At 42.5% G+C, this 14,965-nt stretch overlaps 1 protein-coding gene across 9 annotated transcripts in view; it reads right to left on the bottom strand.

Annotated features, from left to right (window-relative positions):
* Positions 1 to 14,965, bottom strand: part of TEAD1 (TEA domain transcription factor 1) — a 253,177-nt gene that overhangs the window by 62,194 nt on the left and 176,018 nt on the right. For 4 of the 9 annotated variants that reach the window (XM_077321838.1, XM_077321839.1, XM_077321831.1 and 1 more), the window contains 3 exons: positions 10,360 to 10,424; positions 5,174 to 5,236; positions 5,022 to 5,084 (listed from right to left, as the gene is read on the bottom strand). In XM_077321838.1, the coding sequence (XP_077177953.1) occupies positions 5,022 to 5,084; positions 5,174 to 5,236; positions 10,360 to 10,424 (191 nt within the window). The remainder of the gene's footprint in view (positions 1 to 5,021; positions 5,085 to 5,173; positions 5,237 to 10,359; positions 10,425 to 14,965) is intronic. The other 5 variants (XM_077321835.1, XM_077321837.1, XM_077321833.1 and 2 more) reach the window with 3 other exon arrangements.

Below are 14,965 nucleotides of genomic sequence, written 5' to 3'. Positions count from 1 at the left end.
CTGTGCACGGATGTGGAGCATTATGTGAAAGGGTGCTCCATTTGTCTGAATGCCAAGCCAGCGGGAGGTGGGAAACAGAAGGGTCTATTACAACCACTGCTGATCCCCTCAGCCTCCTGGAAAGAAATTACCATGGACTTTATTACTGATCTTCCTCCCAGTCATGGAAAAATGGTGGTAGCGTATGCATTTCATGGGAAAATTTGGGTGGTAGCGGATGCATTTTCGAAGCAAGCCCATTTCATTCCTTGTTCAGGGTTGCCTTCTGTCTCTCTGTTTGTGGAACATGTGTACAAATTGCATGGTCTTCCAGTTCGGTGCTTCTCAGACTGTGGAAGCCAGTTCATTGCCATGTTCTGGCAGGAGCTTCTGGAGATGTTGGGGGTGAAAAAGGCTTTGACCTCAGGTTACCACCCAGAGACTAATGGCCAAACAGAGAGAGTAAATCAGATCCTGGAACAATATTTGTGGTGTTTTCTTAACTACCAGCAGTCAGATTGGTTGGCCCTATTGCCCCTGGCCGAATTTGCATATAGTAATGGAGTACATTCTTCAACTGAAGTATCTCCCTTTAAAGTGGTGTATGGAACTAATTTACAAGCAGTAAAGTGGTATATGGAACTAATTTACAAGCAGTACAAGCACCTGGGTGCCGTTAAATGACTGTACAAAAGACTTACGGGGTTGGGCAACGTCTATTGCAGCTGTGTGGCCCCTTATTATGGAGAATTTGGAGAAAGCTAAGCAAGATTTCAAGAATTCTGCTGATAGGAAAAGGAGTGAGCCCCCTGCCTGGATGGTGGGGGATCTGGCATTTCTGTCCACAAATAACCTGCGCTGTCAACAACCCTCGTGCAAACTGGAGCCCAAGTTTGTGGGGCCATTTAAAGTTGTTCGGTTCATAAATGCGGTAACTGTGGAACTTGCATTGTCTAAGACTTATACACATATTCTTCCCATTTTTCATTCCGCCTTCTGATGATTGGCATCCTGCTTCTGCTGCTCTATTCCTGTTTTCATGGATTATGAAGTGAAGCAGATTTTGGATGCTAGGAGGCATCGGGACAAACTACAGTACTTGGTAGACTGGAAGGAATTCCCCAAAGGTGATCACAAATGGGTGGATGTGGGAAACATTCACGCCCCGCGGTTGGTGAAGGAATTCCACCATAAATTCCTCCAGTGTCCAGGGCCTGTAGTGGGAGGTTGAGTTGGGAGGAATTTGGTTTTGGAAGGGCGGGATGTCAGAATCTCTCGATTACTGCCATGATTTATGCTTGACCTGAGTGACTCCATCTTATATCAATGTCAGTATTTTTTTTAACAGTGTAACCCTGAAATGCTTGTGTAGTAATTTAGTAACTGTTTCATTTTTGCCAGACTGTATTATCTCTGCAAGTAGACTCTGTGAAGGTCTCAAGGTTGAAGATGGGCCTGTTATCAACCTTAGCTCGCCACCCGGGTTGGCAACTGCAAGAGGGGGCTTTGGGCCTCTGGGAACTCGGCTGGGTTTGGGTGGGAGATTGTGTATGTAAAAGGGGATGCACTTCAACTATTGATCAGATTCAACTTTGAGACGTCTAGGATCCTGAACTGCTATGCAATAAAGCTTTCTTTTATTCAGAAGTCTTGTTGCTAGACTGTCAGTTCCTGAGAACTATACTCCATCTTTTATCCAATAGCCACTCAGTGCTGAAGAAGCTGAAGGAGGGAGGTCAAGCCTGTCATTTGATGTTGTAGATGCAAATAAACCCTCTCTTTTCTTCTTTGCTATTACAAAGTAATTTGTTGGCTGATGTTCCAAAACAAACTATGAGAAGGGGGGAATTATTTAGAAGAACCAGGGTGGAATCAACATATCACTCAATGCTGCACTATTGTAATCATTCACTTCCTGAATTTGCCTGTCCAGACAGAGTTATTCAGGAGATGAATTATTATCTTATCCATTTGGTACCTCTTAATAATTGTGAAACAGCCTTGGGGGATGAACGCTGCACTGATTGGCCCTGCCCCTACAGCTCCAGCCCTCCCTGTCCGAGTTGGAACTGGCCAATCAGGGTACAGCCAGCTGCACTCTGATGGGCCCTGCCCCTAAAGCTCCCGCCCTCCCTCACCAAGCCCTCACCCTTGTCTCACAGACGTGCCAGGCTGTTAGAGCCAGGCACTTCTGTGACTCTGCCACTCCACTTGCAGGGCCCCAGGTAACAGGCCACAAGGGGGAGGGACGCTTTCCAAATGCCTGGAAAGCACACCCAGGGCCTCACAGAGGTCCTGGGTGTGCTTGCCAGGCCCCCAGGAGCACTCCCTCTCTCGCACCCCCCTCACCCTCAGCATTTTCCCTTTCAATGCCCGTTCTTATGAACGGGCTTTGAGGCTAGTATCAGCATAATATCAAAAAACATGTGGATCTTCAGCAGGTATATAGGAGTAAATATATCTAACATTTCTCCTGGAATAAACAGATTCTGAGCAAGCATTGCTTGTTGTCTCATGCTTTCACCTATTTCTTACCAATATAACAATCAACATAATGCACATGGTATGCAGGGATATAGTTGAAACTAATTGCATTAATTTGCATATCTTCTTCTCAACCCATAGGAAGAATGGAGAACTGGGCCAGATTACATGAGACTCTGCTGCCTTATTGACCTTGTGCTGTGTCCAGGAACATGACCTAGCTCATGCACGATCTCTAGCCAGCGGAACAACACATACAATAGGACAGATCCTACTTTTATTTCATTGCAGACAACTCCGGGCAGATACAACAGAACTCCTCTCTCAATATCAAGCTGTACCCCCTGGTGGTATCCCCTGCACTCAGACAAATTCATGACATCTCTCAGTTTAATTGTACTTTTCATCACAGATGCAATATAACAACAGAGGAATATGTAAGCCTTGGACTCCAGAGTTCAACTTGGGTTGAGGCCAATTACCATCTGATGTGGTTCTCTCAGGCATGCTCTCCATTTTGTTTCTACTTGGCATAAAATAGTTTATTATAAATGGATCAAGCCTCGTTCAGAAGTTTTCATTCTCTGTACTTGCCTATGAAAACAGCTCCTGGGCATAGCTGTTTCCCCCTTCATATTGACTGGGAGCAAGATTGATGATTCCTGAACCACAGAGTATATTTTCACTGGTGCCTTCTCACACTAACACATTACAGTAGTGCAGGTAGCCCCTTTGCATTTAGGTACACACCAAAATTATGGGAGTGGTGGACAGTTGCATCCAGCAATTTCCTTAGAGCCAAACTCATTCTGCAGAAAACAGATGCTAAACTCAATTTGCTATAAACATACAGAATGCCCATGAGGAAAGGGAATTTGCAGGTATCATTGACATTACATTTGCTGCTTTGCTCTGCAGAAACATTCATTGTCAAAAAAGGAGGTGCAGCAATAAGAACATTATTGTTTTAAAAGGGATACATTTTAGGGATTTTAAGTGTCAGTTGGAAATATCCCAGTGCCATTTTTCCATTCAATAAAATGACAACATTTAACAAAATTTTAATCATGAGAACCAAAGAAGAAGCCACTTGAGCGAAATCTATGGAAGTAGTCCCTGCTAACAAATCCTGGACTGGATCCCCAAAAAGAGGCTGCAGGTGCCCAGCATTCATACAGGCACATGCACAGAATCAGTACATTGCCTAGGTTTCTAAAACGAGCTCAGGTGCCTAATTTTAGCCATCAGGACTGGATGGTTTTAGTCTGAAATGCTACAGCCTTCTGTATTGTTGCACCCTGGGTTAAAAAGCAGTATGCTTAAGTTGTCTTAGTTCTTCTTCCCCAACCCCATCTGCTCAGCCACTGCAGCTCAAAAGCCAGCCACCAACAGCCATACAAGCTTGCCAGCATGCTGCCCACAGCATATTGAAAACCAAAAGCTTCTGACAAGTAGAACAGTGACAAAGCCAGCCTGTTATTTACATACTGCAGTTCCAGGATTGTGGCAAACAGCATCCAGAGTGTTTACTACGTAAGGCAGAGCAAACACTTTCTACAATGTCAGTTTAAAAACATTACTTGTTCTCATATTCTTTTTGTTTTTGTTTTCTTTTTAAAGGACAGCACAAAAATCTAAGAATGATGTTCGGTAATATCCACATTGCTACGGTTTTGCTAGAAAATTTTAAAATAAGAGGAAAACAATATCTAATTTCATTGCGCTTCTGGTAAATTTAACATGATTTAAATTTTAAAAACAGTATTTGCTACTGATTCTTGCTTATGTGTGTATTCTCAGTAACTGTGTGTGGGGGAGAACCATAGTTCTTTTTTTTTTTTTAATGAGCCAATGAATAACTTCCACAATGTGAGTTATTTAAGATACCACTAAGATAAAATAACTCAGTCAAAGTGAAGCACTTTTACTCCACTGATTTCATGTGCATGCACACTATGGAAGCCAAAGGGTTTTTTGGAAGTGCTTTATTCAGAAATGAGTAAATAGTTGAATAAGGAGGGGAGAGTGATTCATAAAAAGTATATTTGTTAAAATGGTATTGGAAGGACTGTGGAAATCACAGACAAGTATTTTTAAACTAGGAAGCAATAGCTAAAAATCTAATGCTTTTCAGAATTTTAAAAAATCTTTACATGCTCAAAAAATCTAAATAAGAAAATTATATCTAAATTTCATTCATTGATACTCTGTGTGTTTCTGTACATCACACACATTTTTTCTTTTTAGAAAGCATATTAAACACCGTATATTTTTTTTAAAATCTTAACTTTTAACAGAAAAGAACCACATGACTTTCTATTGAGTATGTATGTACACAGCAAGTAACATTTCCAAAGGTGTTAAAATATTTTTAATACAGATGCTAGTGCAGAAATCGGAAAGAATGACAGAGAGACAGAGATAAGAAATGTAAACAGCTACCACATGCAAGGAAACTAGGTTACAAGCATCACAGTGCCAGGCATCCACCAATCACCAGGGAAAACAGGAAGTGAAATGCATAGCAACCACAAGCCCAAAAGCAGAAAAGCGCATACCTTTAGCTTGGAATGAAAATCACGAGATTTCCTTCTGGCAAGAACCTGAATGTGACTAGACACCTGCAGGGTAGGGGAAGGGAGGGAAACAAAGGAAAAGCCTGTAACCATGGAGATGAAAAGCCCCCTACAACTGGGCGAGCCAAACGTACCTTAATGGCGGCTTGAATTTCTCGAACTTTCTTCCTGGCTAAGACCTGTATGTGACTAGACACCTACATTGTTCAGAGTTAGAAAATAAAAAAGAAAAGAGAACAAAAAAGAAAGAAAAACACAAAAGAAACACACAAAAATCAAATACAAAGTATCTCTTACTTTTAAAAAAGTAAATAAAAGTTTAGGGGGGCAAGTTATTTGCATTTGCTATTAAAAGACCACATTCCCAGCCATTTAGCACAGAAGTTGCCCAAATAACAATCATCACTGCAGCGACCTGATTATGAAGAGAAAAAAAAAATTTAATCTACTCAGTTTTTGTTTCTATCCAAGTGAAACTGGTGTGCTGCCTGGAGTTAAACAAAGATTATGTGCTCTTTCTTACACTTTTTTTTTAAATGAAGGGAATGACTACTGTCTTTTCAATGAAAGTATGTTTATAGTTTTTCCTGAACTGAACAAAAGATAATTTAGTGTATCAAGTAACAATACATGAAAATATAATACAAACATGATTTCACAAAAGTTACATTGTTGAATGTTGTTAGTAGCTCCAAATTCTGTGATAGCTGATGAAGTTTGTGAAAGAACACTGAAGTTGTTGTCAAACTGGGGGGGGGTGTCTTTTGACTACACTGTGTATACAATATTATTTCAAATTTAAAAAAGAGAGAAAAAATATTCCAAAAAGTCTGCACAGTCAAATAATTATGCTCCACAACAATTAATTAAATAAGATGTTCATTACATTGCATTTAACCATATTTGTACCCTGCTGTTTCTTTAGTGGCATACACAGGGAGCATCTCACCTTTACAATGCTCCAACATAGGTTAGGGTGAGAAAGAGGGCAGCTAACTCCAGAGCATCCAGATATCTTTACTGTACCAATTTCTAATATTCTCTCTATGATTTCTTTGCTTTCATTAGCAGCCTTCTTTGAGCCAATGAGAAAAATCTGGCTATGTATATGAGCATATCTTATTGTAGAATTGGCACAGGTCTGTCATAATACCAACTCAAACCACAGCTTAAACTTCCATGGATATACAGAAACCATTTTGGGGTGTTCCCCCCTTCCTGTTCTGGTCTACTGGATACACACACACACTCCCAATAATTTTGGATCTGGGATTTTTCAGAAATTCCAAATTTTGCTCAAGCCCAACAGACCTGAACTGTGAAACAACAACAACAAAAACCAGGAATGGCAAAGCCCTAAAACACAGCTGAGCAGCAGGAGCAAGTTGTCTAGTTTAAAGGAACACAGCATGCCTGTATAGGAACTTCATCTCTTCTCCTAACACACTTATATTAGGCAATTGGAGCTTAAAATGCAAAAGGACAGTGTAAGCATAGGGATAACTTTTAGTTGAAAGTTTTTCATCATCATTTGGCTCCTCCAAAGCTCAAGACCAGATTATAGAAGGTGAAATGGTGTCCACAATTCACTCCAGAAATGCAAAAAGAATTTAGCATGGCTGAATTTTCATGTACATGCTTCATGATCTCCTGACTGTTGTGAGGCAGTGTTTTTTGTTGATTCATCACTAAAACAGACATTTGTATTATTTGCATCTTACCTCAAAAAGTGTGTAATACGGCAAGGTTATCTGTCAAACCACCTCTTGTTATACTGGGAAGTCACCCGGCATCAGAAGGGAGAAAAAACACTTACCCTCCCTCTTTTGCAAAGCATCTGTTATTTGTGAAGTGGGACCTGATCTTTTTGAAAACAGTGAGTCCTAATGGCCCTGTTGCAGAAAGATTTTCATGCTTGCCAGAAATGAGTCCAATAGGGATGGAACATCACAGTTGCATAGCAATTTTTGTAAAAGTGTGTTTCTAAACATATGGGTGAATTAAAAGTATCAATCAGAGGGAAATTAGGGGTGTTCTCAACAGAAATCCTTTGCCCAGATTTCCTATTATCAGCAGGATCCAATAAAATGCCCTCTTTCCATCACTTTGAACACAGTATCAACCTTATTAAATTCAAACATTAAATCAGTTCTATGAACATATCAAAAGGTTGCTGCATGGTACTTTTTTACTACCCGAAGAAGACATGGCTTACAATCTGCTGCGTGGTACTTTTTTCAAATAGAGTTTGAATGGAGAAGATTTTCAAAAGCCCTGAATCATGGGAACCGTAAGTACAAAACAATCAGTGTTATAGCAAAACTTCAGCTTCTACAATACTGGTATGTGCACCTAGTATCAGAATTGCACAAGTACGCTTGACTAAAAGCTAATTTTTTTACAAGCATGGGGTATTTGAAATACAGGTATATAACATTTTACACAATCATATAATAGTTTAAAATTATCAGTGAAAATTACTATAGAGATCACTGCTTGAAATCAAAAGATTCTGAACTCATCATGAAACCACCTATTGCAGTGATCTCAGGATACACAGTCATTCATTTAAGAATACAAAAACCCATTATCTCAAAGGTAAAAAAAAATGATGCAATAGCTATTGACTTGCAGGAGGGCATCTTAGGCTCAAGGAAGATGCATAACCGTTTCTGTTGGTTTAAGCAAGACCACATCTTTATTATTAATGCCACAGGCTATTGTTGGCGCAGCATGAGAGAGGGAGCCTGACTTGCAGTTGGCTGACCACAAGAAGCCAAACTCCAACAGAGCCCTCGGGCTCATCTGTTTCCCCCGCTGGGAACGTGGGTACCCTTGCTGTTGGATCCCCACTGAAGGGAAGTGTCCCACCTGCAGTGCCAAGAGGAACCACAGACTTCCCTTGGACCCACTTCAGGCCACCCAAAACCTTGGGGTGCAGAGGAGAGGTGCCCCCACCTCCTTTGGTCCCACTAAGAGCTACCTGGCACTGCAAGCTCTAAGACTCCCCTGCTAGGTGAGCCTCGCTCATAGTTCTGCTGCCTCTAAATGTATCCAGTTTGCAATACTTATTGTCATCTGTCCTTCTGTTCGTGCAACTGCCCATTGAGAGCAGAGGAATGCTTCCAAAAAGCATGCCAGGAAGCACTGGGAATTGTAGGAAGGAGAGGAACTTAGCAGGAATTATCCATTGTCAGGCAAGGGTAAGGGAGGTTCTCGAAGCTCTTGGTGATGGTTTTGTGGGGAGAGGGATGAAATGAAAAGCATGCCTACTGGATGGGGGATACGCTTCTAGGTAACACTGTGTGTGAACGAGACCTTGGGATACTTGTGGATTGTAAACTAAACATGAGCAGGCAGTGTGATGCAGCGGTAAAAAAGGCAAATGCCATTTTGGGCTGTATCAACAGAGGCATCACATCAAAATCACAAGATGTCATAGTCCCATTGTATATGGCACTGGTCAGACCACACCTGGAATACTGTGTGCAGTTCTGGAGGCCTCACTTCAAGAAGGACATAGATAAAATTGAAAGGGTACAGAGGAGAGCGACAAGGATGATCTGGGGCCAAGGGACCAAGCCCTATGAAGATAGGTTGAGGGACTTGGGAATGTTCAGCCTGGAGAAAAGGAGGTTGAGAGGGGACATGATAGCCCTCTTTAAGTATTTGAAAGGTTGTCACTAGGAGGAGGGCAGGATGCTGTTTCTGTTGGCTGCAGAGGAGAGGACACGCAGTAATGGGTTTAAACTTCAAGTACAACGATATAGGCTAGATATCAGGGGGAAAAATTTCACAGTCAGAGTAGTTCAGCAGTGGAATAGGCTGCCTAAGGAGGTGGTGAGCTCCCCCTCACTGGCAGTCTTCAAGCAAAGGTTGGATACATACTTTTCTTGGATGCTTTAGGATGCTTAGGGCTAATCCTGCGTTGAGCAAGGGGTTGGACTAGATGGCCTGTATGGCCCCTTCCAACTCTATGATTCTATGATTCTAGGGAGTACAGTGGGCAGCAGAGGAAAGGGGAAGCTTCAAGAAATAAATTTGATGAACTTGCTCTGATAATTGAATTATCATGCCAGTATGGGTGTTATTAGTCTAAGTCAGTGGTCCCCAACCCCCGGGCTGGGGCCCCGTGGTGGGCCGCGAAGGCCTCGGCACTGGGCCGCGGCTCCTTCTTCCCACCCCCCCCCCCACAGAGAGAAGCTCGCCAGGCTGCAAGCAAATCGGCCGCCGAAGCGGTCGATCAGCTTGCGGCCCGGCAAGCCTCTTGCTTTGGGAGGGGGCGGGAAGAGAAGCTTGCCGGGCCACAAGCTAATCGGCCACTTCGGTGGCCGATTTCCTTGCGGCCTGGAGGGGTGGGGAGAGGGAGCCGCGGCCACCGGCATGCCGGCGGCGCAAACGCGCACGCGCAGACTTGCTAAGCTTGCTGAGTCCGGGGGCGCAAACACGCACACACGGCAAGTCCACGCATGCATGTTTGCGCCGGGGCTGCCGCACACGCGCGGGGCCCCGGGTCGCCCTCTCCTCGCACCCCGGCACAGCGGTCGGCAGCCTAACAAAGGTTGCGGACCACTGGTCTAAGTGATGCCCAGACATTTCTTCTTCTTAATTATTCTTGTATTTCTCTCCCCCCCCTAAGGTTGAAATGGATGTCCAGGTCTTCAGTGCAGTGCTTTTAGTTCTTTAGGTTCTTGCATTATAAAAACATCTCACTCAGCAGATTTGGAAAAGATCACAAAATAATATATTAATTCAGTTTTTAAAGCATACACACAGCCAAATTCCAAGCCATTACAGTTTAAAACTCTGGATTTATAAAACAATCTCAGCTTCATAATGTGACAGAACAAGAAATCATTAGTGAGATATACTGAAAATTCTAATGCTTCCTTATGAACAGGAAGCTAGTTTTTTTCCCCAGAAAGTTATCTTAAAACATGTTTCTTTAATTAAGTGAGGAGTTCATAATAACACTTGTACAGCAATGTTCTCAGTTCTGAGAACATTTCAAACATAACAGGTTTAATCAAAGAGTAGTTTCTTTACAAATAACACCCTAATTAAATTAATCTGAAATTAATTGATGTTTCTGGCTACTTTTCCACCCAGGAGCATACAGTTTCAAGTGTACGGTGTACCCAATAAACTGTCACTGCAGTGATGAATAGCACAAACAGCAGCATTTTAAAGCAAACCAGAAACATTGAAAAGGCAGCACAATATCTATCCAAAGCAGAAGCAAATGCAGCCACTGCAGCAAGAACCTCTGCCGTGTCATTCACTGACATGCATGCTTTTTCCTCCTGAAGGAGTCTCTTACCTGTTTCCTGGTCCGTGTCTTTCCTGTTCTAAGTTTGATGTATCTGGCTATCAATTCATTCCTACCTGAAACAATAAGAATTTACAATGAAGGCCAAAGCAGCAATTCAGAAAGAATGCTAAAAATTGCTTGATGTAGAACCTGTTACCAAATGTCATCTATAACCTCAAATCATACACATTTTTAGTTCTTTCCAAAAAACCTGAATTTCCAAATAAATACAGTATTTGCTGGCGTATAAGAATACTTTTCCCCCCTGAAAAACATGCCTCCAAGTGGGGGGGTCGTCCTATACGCCGGGTACACTTCAGTTGGGATAGACATAGCTGCCCATAGTGACCCATAGTACTGTAATGTAATGTAACAAACTCTAGATTTTGAGTGGAAATGTTGGGGGGTCGTCTTATACGCCCAGTCGTCTTATACGCCAGCAAATACGGAAACATGAAGAAACTAGCATGCAGAATACAATCTCAAGGAAAATACCCTATATACTCGCATATAAGCCTAGTTTTTCAGCACCTTTTTTCACATTGAAAAAGCCCTCCTTGACTTATACGGGTATATACGGTAACTGAAATAAAGTCCTGTTCCAGCCAATTGTTGCATTGCCTTTTGCAAATGTGTACAGCAAACTGAGCTTGCTCTGGCAGCTTGTAGGACATCAACTGTTTGACTGAGGGACTCTGATCTTTTTTTCCTTTTTGCCTTCACTTCTTCCTCTTCTTAATCACTTCTTCCAAACTATTCTTTTGGTTTCTGGGGGTGGGGTGTGGTCGGTTTTGGGGGTACTTTGGGATTTACTGCTTGCCAGTTTGGTGTAGTGGTTAGGAGTGCGGACTTCTAATCTGGCATGCCAGGTTCGATTCTGCGCTCCCCCACATGCAACCAGCTGGGTGACCTTGGGCTCACCACAGCACTGATAAAACAGTTCTGACTGGGCAGTGATATCAGCGCTCTCTCAGCCTCACCCACCCCACAGGGTGTCTGTTGTGGGGAGAGGAATGAGAAGGCCGCTTTGAGCCTCCTTCGGGTAGGGAAAAGTGGCATATAAGAACCAACTCTTCTCCTTCTTCTCCTTCTCCTCCTCCTCCTCCTCCTAGTTTTTCTTCTTTTTTTCTGATGGGCAGCATTGTTTGCCTTTTCTTCTTAGGGTCATGTTTCTTTTAAAAGTTAATTTTTACAGTTCTTTCTTTCAGTGTTCAGTTTTACAGTTCTTTCTTTATTTCAGTATTTTGGGGGGAGGCACCGCAGTTGTAGCTATTGTCCTAGTTTGGTAGCTGATGTACTTGTTGTAGTAGGTTGCCAACTTCGGGTACTGTTGTTCTACTCTGGTTTGCTGGCCTGGGGGGGCACTCTTTGATTTTCCTGTCAGACCTGATCTCACAGAGAAGTTCTATCAGAGCTCTATAAGGGTATCTGGCATCAAGAGGAAAAGGGAAGACAATTGTAAGCCGCTTTGAGATTCCTTTTTTAGTGAAAAGCGAGATACAAAAACCAGCAGCTATTGATCCTCTTGACTTTTCTGTATTTATTTGGAGGGGGGAAGCTGGATGGGAGAGCCTGTGATGATGGAGCATTTCCCATCCTCAGCTTATATGTGAGTCAAAAGTTTGCCCAGATTTTGTAAAATTAGGTGCCTCGGCTTATATGCGGGTCAGCTTATATGTAAGTATATATGGTACTAGCAATAAGTTTAACAGTACATCAGACACCAAACCGACTGACAATAAATCTATATGCACAGTTCTAAAATTAAGCAGCATTTTGTGAAGTAAATATTAGTTGAAAATGGCAATATGTTAGACTAGTGGTCCAGCATTCTGTTGGCCTGGATATTGCACAAAGGGGGCAGTCAAGAACTTCTGTGACGATACATCGATATTCAGAGGTTTACTGTCTCCATATATGGAAGATTGCTTATTCACTGTGGCTAGTAGTTCATGAATCTGTCTGTCCCCATTTAAAACCCATCTATGCTTGTGACCATCACAACATCTACTCACAGTGAATTCTACAATTTATTAATACACTTAATCTTTTGCCCATCCAATTTTATTGGTTGTTCCCAAGTTCTAGAATTATGGAAGAAGGAGAAAAGGTTATCTTTACACTCTTCTAACTGCAATTTCCACCAATCAGCAACAATGTGAAAGCAAAGGAAAAAGAAAAAAAAGATGTGCATCCCCTCCTTCATCACCTTCCTGGATAAAAAACAAACAAACAATGGGTGTGAAGGTGGCAACAGACAGTGGCAATCTTAAGTCACTTAAAGACATGCCAGATATTGTGGCAGACATAATTAGGAATGTGAGACAGGGCAGGTCGCAGTACCGTTCTCATCACCACGATTGCCAAATTTGAGGGTGTCCCCATTGAGTGTCGTGCCCAAAAAGACGGCAGGGCAGTATCAGCTAATACACCATCTATCATACTCCAACGGAAACTCATTCTATGACTTCATAGCCCCAGAACTTTGCACATTTAGATGTGCATCATTGGATCAGGCTGTTGACATGGTCAGGTTCTGTGGCTGCGGGGCATTAATGGGTCAAGTGCGAAATTCACTCCACTATTCGCATATTTCCAAATCATCCTGATCCTGATTATTTTTGTCTTTAAGGTTTCAAATTTGAAGATAGATAGTATTTTGACAAATTCATGCTAATGGGATGCTCAGTCTTTGAAACTTGCACAGCCTTTGAAACGAAGTACCTTTTTAGAGTGGGTTATGAGGAATTTGAGGAGCTGCTTGCAGGTCACTCATTACTTAACTGATTTTTTACCATCAGAACCACAGAACACGCATATTTGTATGAAAGGGTTGCGATCTGTGTGCAGATCTGGAGGCCTCACTTCAAGAAGGACGTAGATAAAATTGAAAGGGTACAGAGGAGAGCGATGGAGATGATCTGGGGGCAAGGGACCAAGCCCTATGAAGATAGGCTGAGGGACTTGGGAATGTTCAGTCTGGAGAAAAGGAGGTTGAGAGGGGACATGATAGCCCTCCTTAAGTATTTGAAAGGTTGTCACTTGGAGGAGGGCAGGATGCTGTTTCTGTTGGCTGCAGAGGAGAGGACACGCAGTAATGGGTTTAAACTTCAAGTACAATGATATAGGCTAGATATCAGGAAAAAAATTTCACAGTCAGAGTAATTCAACAGTGGAATAGGCTGCCTAAGGAGGTGGTGAGCTCCCCCTCACTGGCAGTCTTCAAGCAAAGGCTGGATACATACTTTTCTTGGATGCTTTAGGATGGTTAGGGCTGATCCTGCGTTGAGCAGGGGGTTGGACTAGATGGCCTGTATGGCCCCTTCCATTCTATGATCTTTTCAGGATTCTATGATCTTTTTTTTGATTCTATGATCAAAGATTCTATGATCTTTTCAGGATTAAGCAAAACAGTTGGGTTTCTCATGAAAAAACTGAGGGTCCAGTATATCAAATAATATACCAGGGAATTTTACTGGATTCCTCTTTGGGACTCTCTTATTTACTGGGAGTTAAATTAACAGATTTCAGGGAATGGCTAGGTGCTCTCGCCCAAAGATCAAAATGCATTTTTAGTGAGATACAGGTACTCTTAGGTACCTGTATCTCACATTCCATGGGATGTTCGCCTGGCCTCGACTTGGGCCAGGGCCTTTTCAGTCCTGGGCCCAACCTGGTGGAATGAGCTCCCAGAAGAGCTAAGGGCCTTGCGGGATCTACCAGCTTTCCACAGGGCCTGCAATACGGAGCTCTTCCGCCAGGCATATGGTTGAGGCCAGGGCAGCTCTCCCACTAATCCATCAGAGGATCCCCTCCAATATTGAGATCTCTAACATTGAGATGATTGTTAGATCTATTGTATTGGTGCCACCCTCTTCTGAATATTATTCTCCCCACCAGGCTGAACTTGGGGGGAAGTCGGGTAACTACGATCAGAACTGTGACCACCACCGCTTATATGTTATATGTGACTTGTTGATGACGTTAATTGGGGTTTTTATGTGGATTTTATTGTGTTTTAACTGTTTATGTTGTAAACCACCCTGAGACCTATTTGGAGGAGGGCGGTCTAAAAATTAAATAATAATATCATCATCATCATCATCATCATCATCACAAATTTGACTACAAGGTTTGCAAAGTAGACAGTGGGGGTTAGAGGTCATCATATTAGTATCATGAGGGCAATTAAATCAGATTTGGCAGTATGGCAGGAGTTCCTAACAAATTTCAATGGCATAGTAATGTGGCAGTCACCACTCTTCCTAGGAACCGCCTTGCAGGTTCATTCTGATGTAGCAGGGAGCTTGTAGCAGTGGTGCTTTTTATAATAACCACTGGTGTGCCCAGCGGAGGCCCGAAGACTGGGGAAAAGGGATTTTCTCCGAGATTTAATGTTTCTGGAGTCTGCTTTTGGAGGGATTTGTTTGCCAATCATAGAGTCCAATTTTGGTGCGACAAGCAGGCAGTCAAACAGATGGCAAACAGGCAGTCCTCCTGGTCCACAGAACTAATGAACCTCTTCTGCAAATTCATCTTGATTTGCTTGTAATACAAGTTCCTATTTTCAGCAAAGGATATAGCAGGAGTTGATAACCAAGTGAGGGATGCACTA

The sequence above is a fragment of the Paroedura picta genome, chromosome 2 (assembly GCF_049243985.1).
Source record: "Paroedura picta isolate Pp20150507F chromosome 2, Ppicta_v3.0, whole genome shotgun sequence".
Taxonomy (NCBI): domain Eukaryota; kingdom Metazoa; phylum Chordata; class Lepidosauria; order Squamata; family Gekkonidae; genus Paroedura; species Paroedura picta.
The sequence above is the reverse complement of the archived record's forward strand: the minus strand, read 5'-3'. Positions and strand labels throughout refer to the sequence as shown.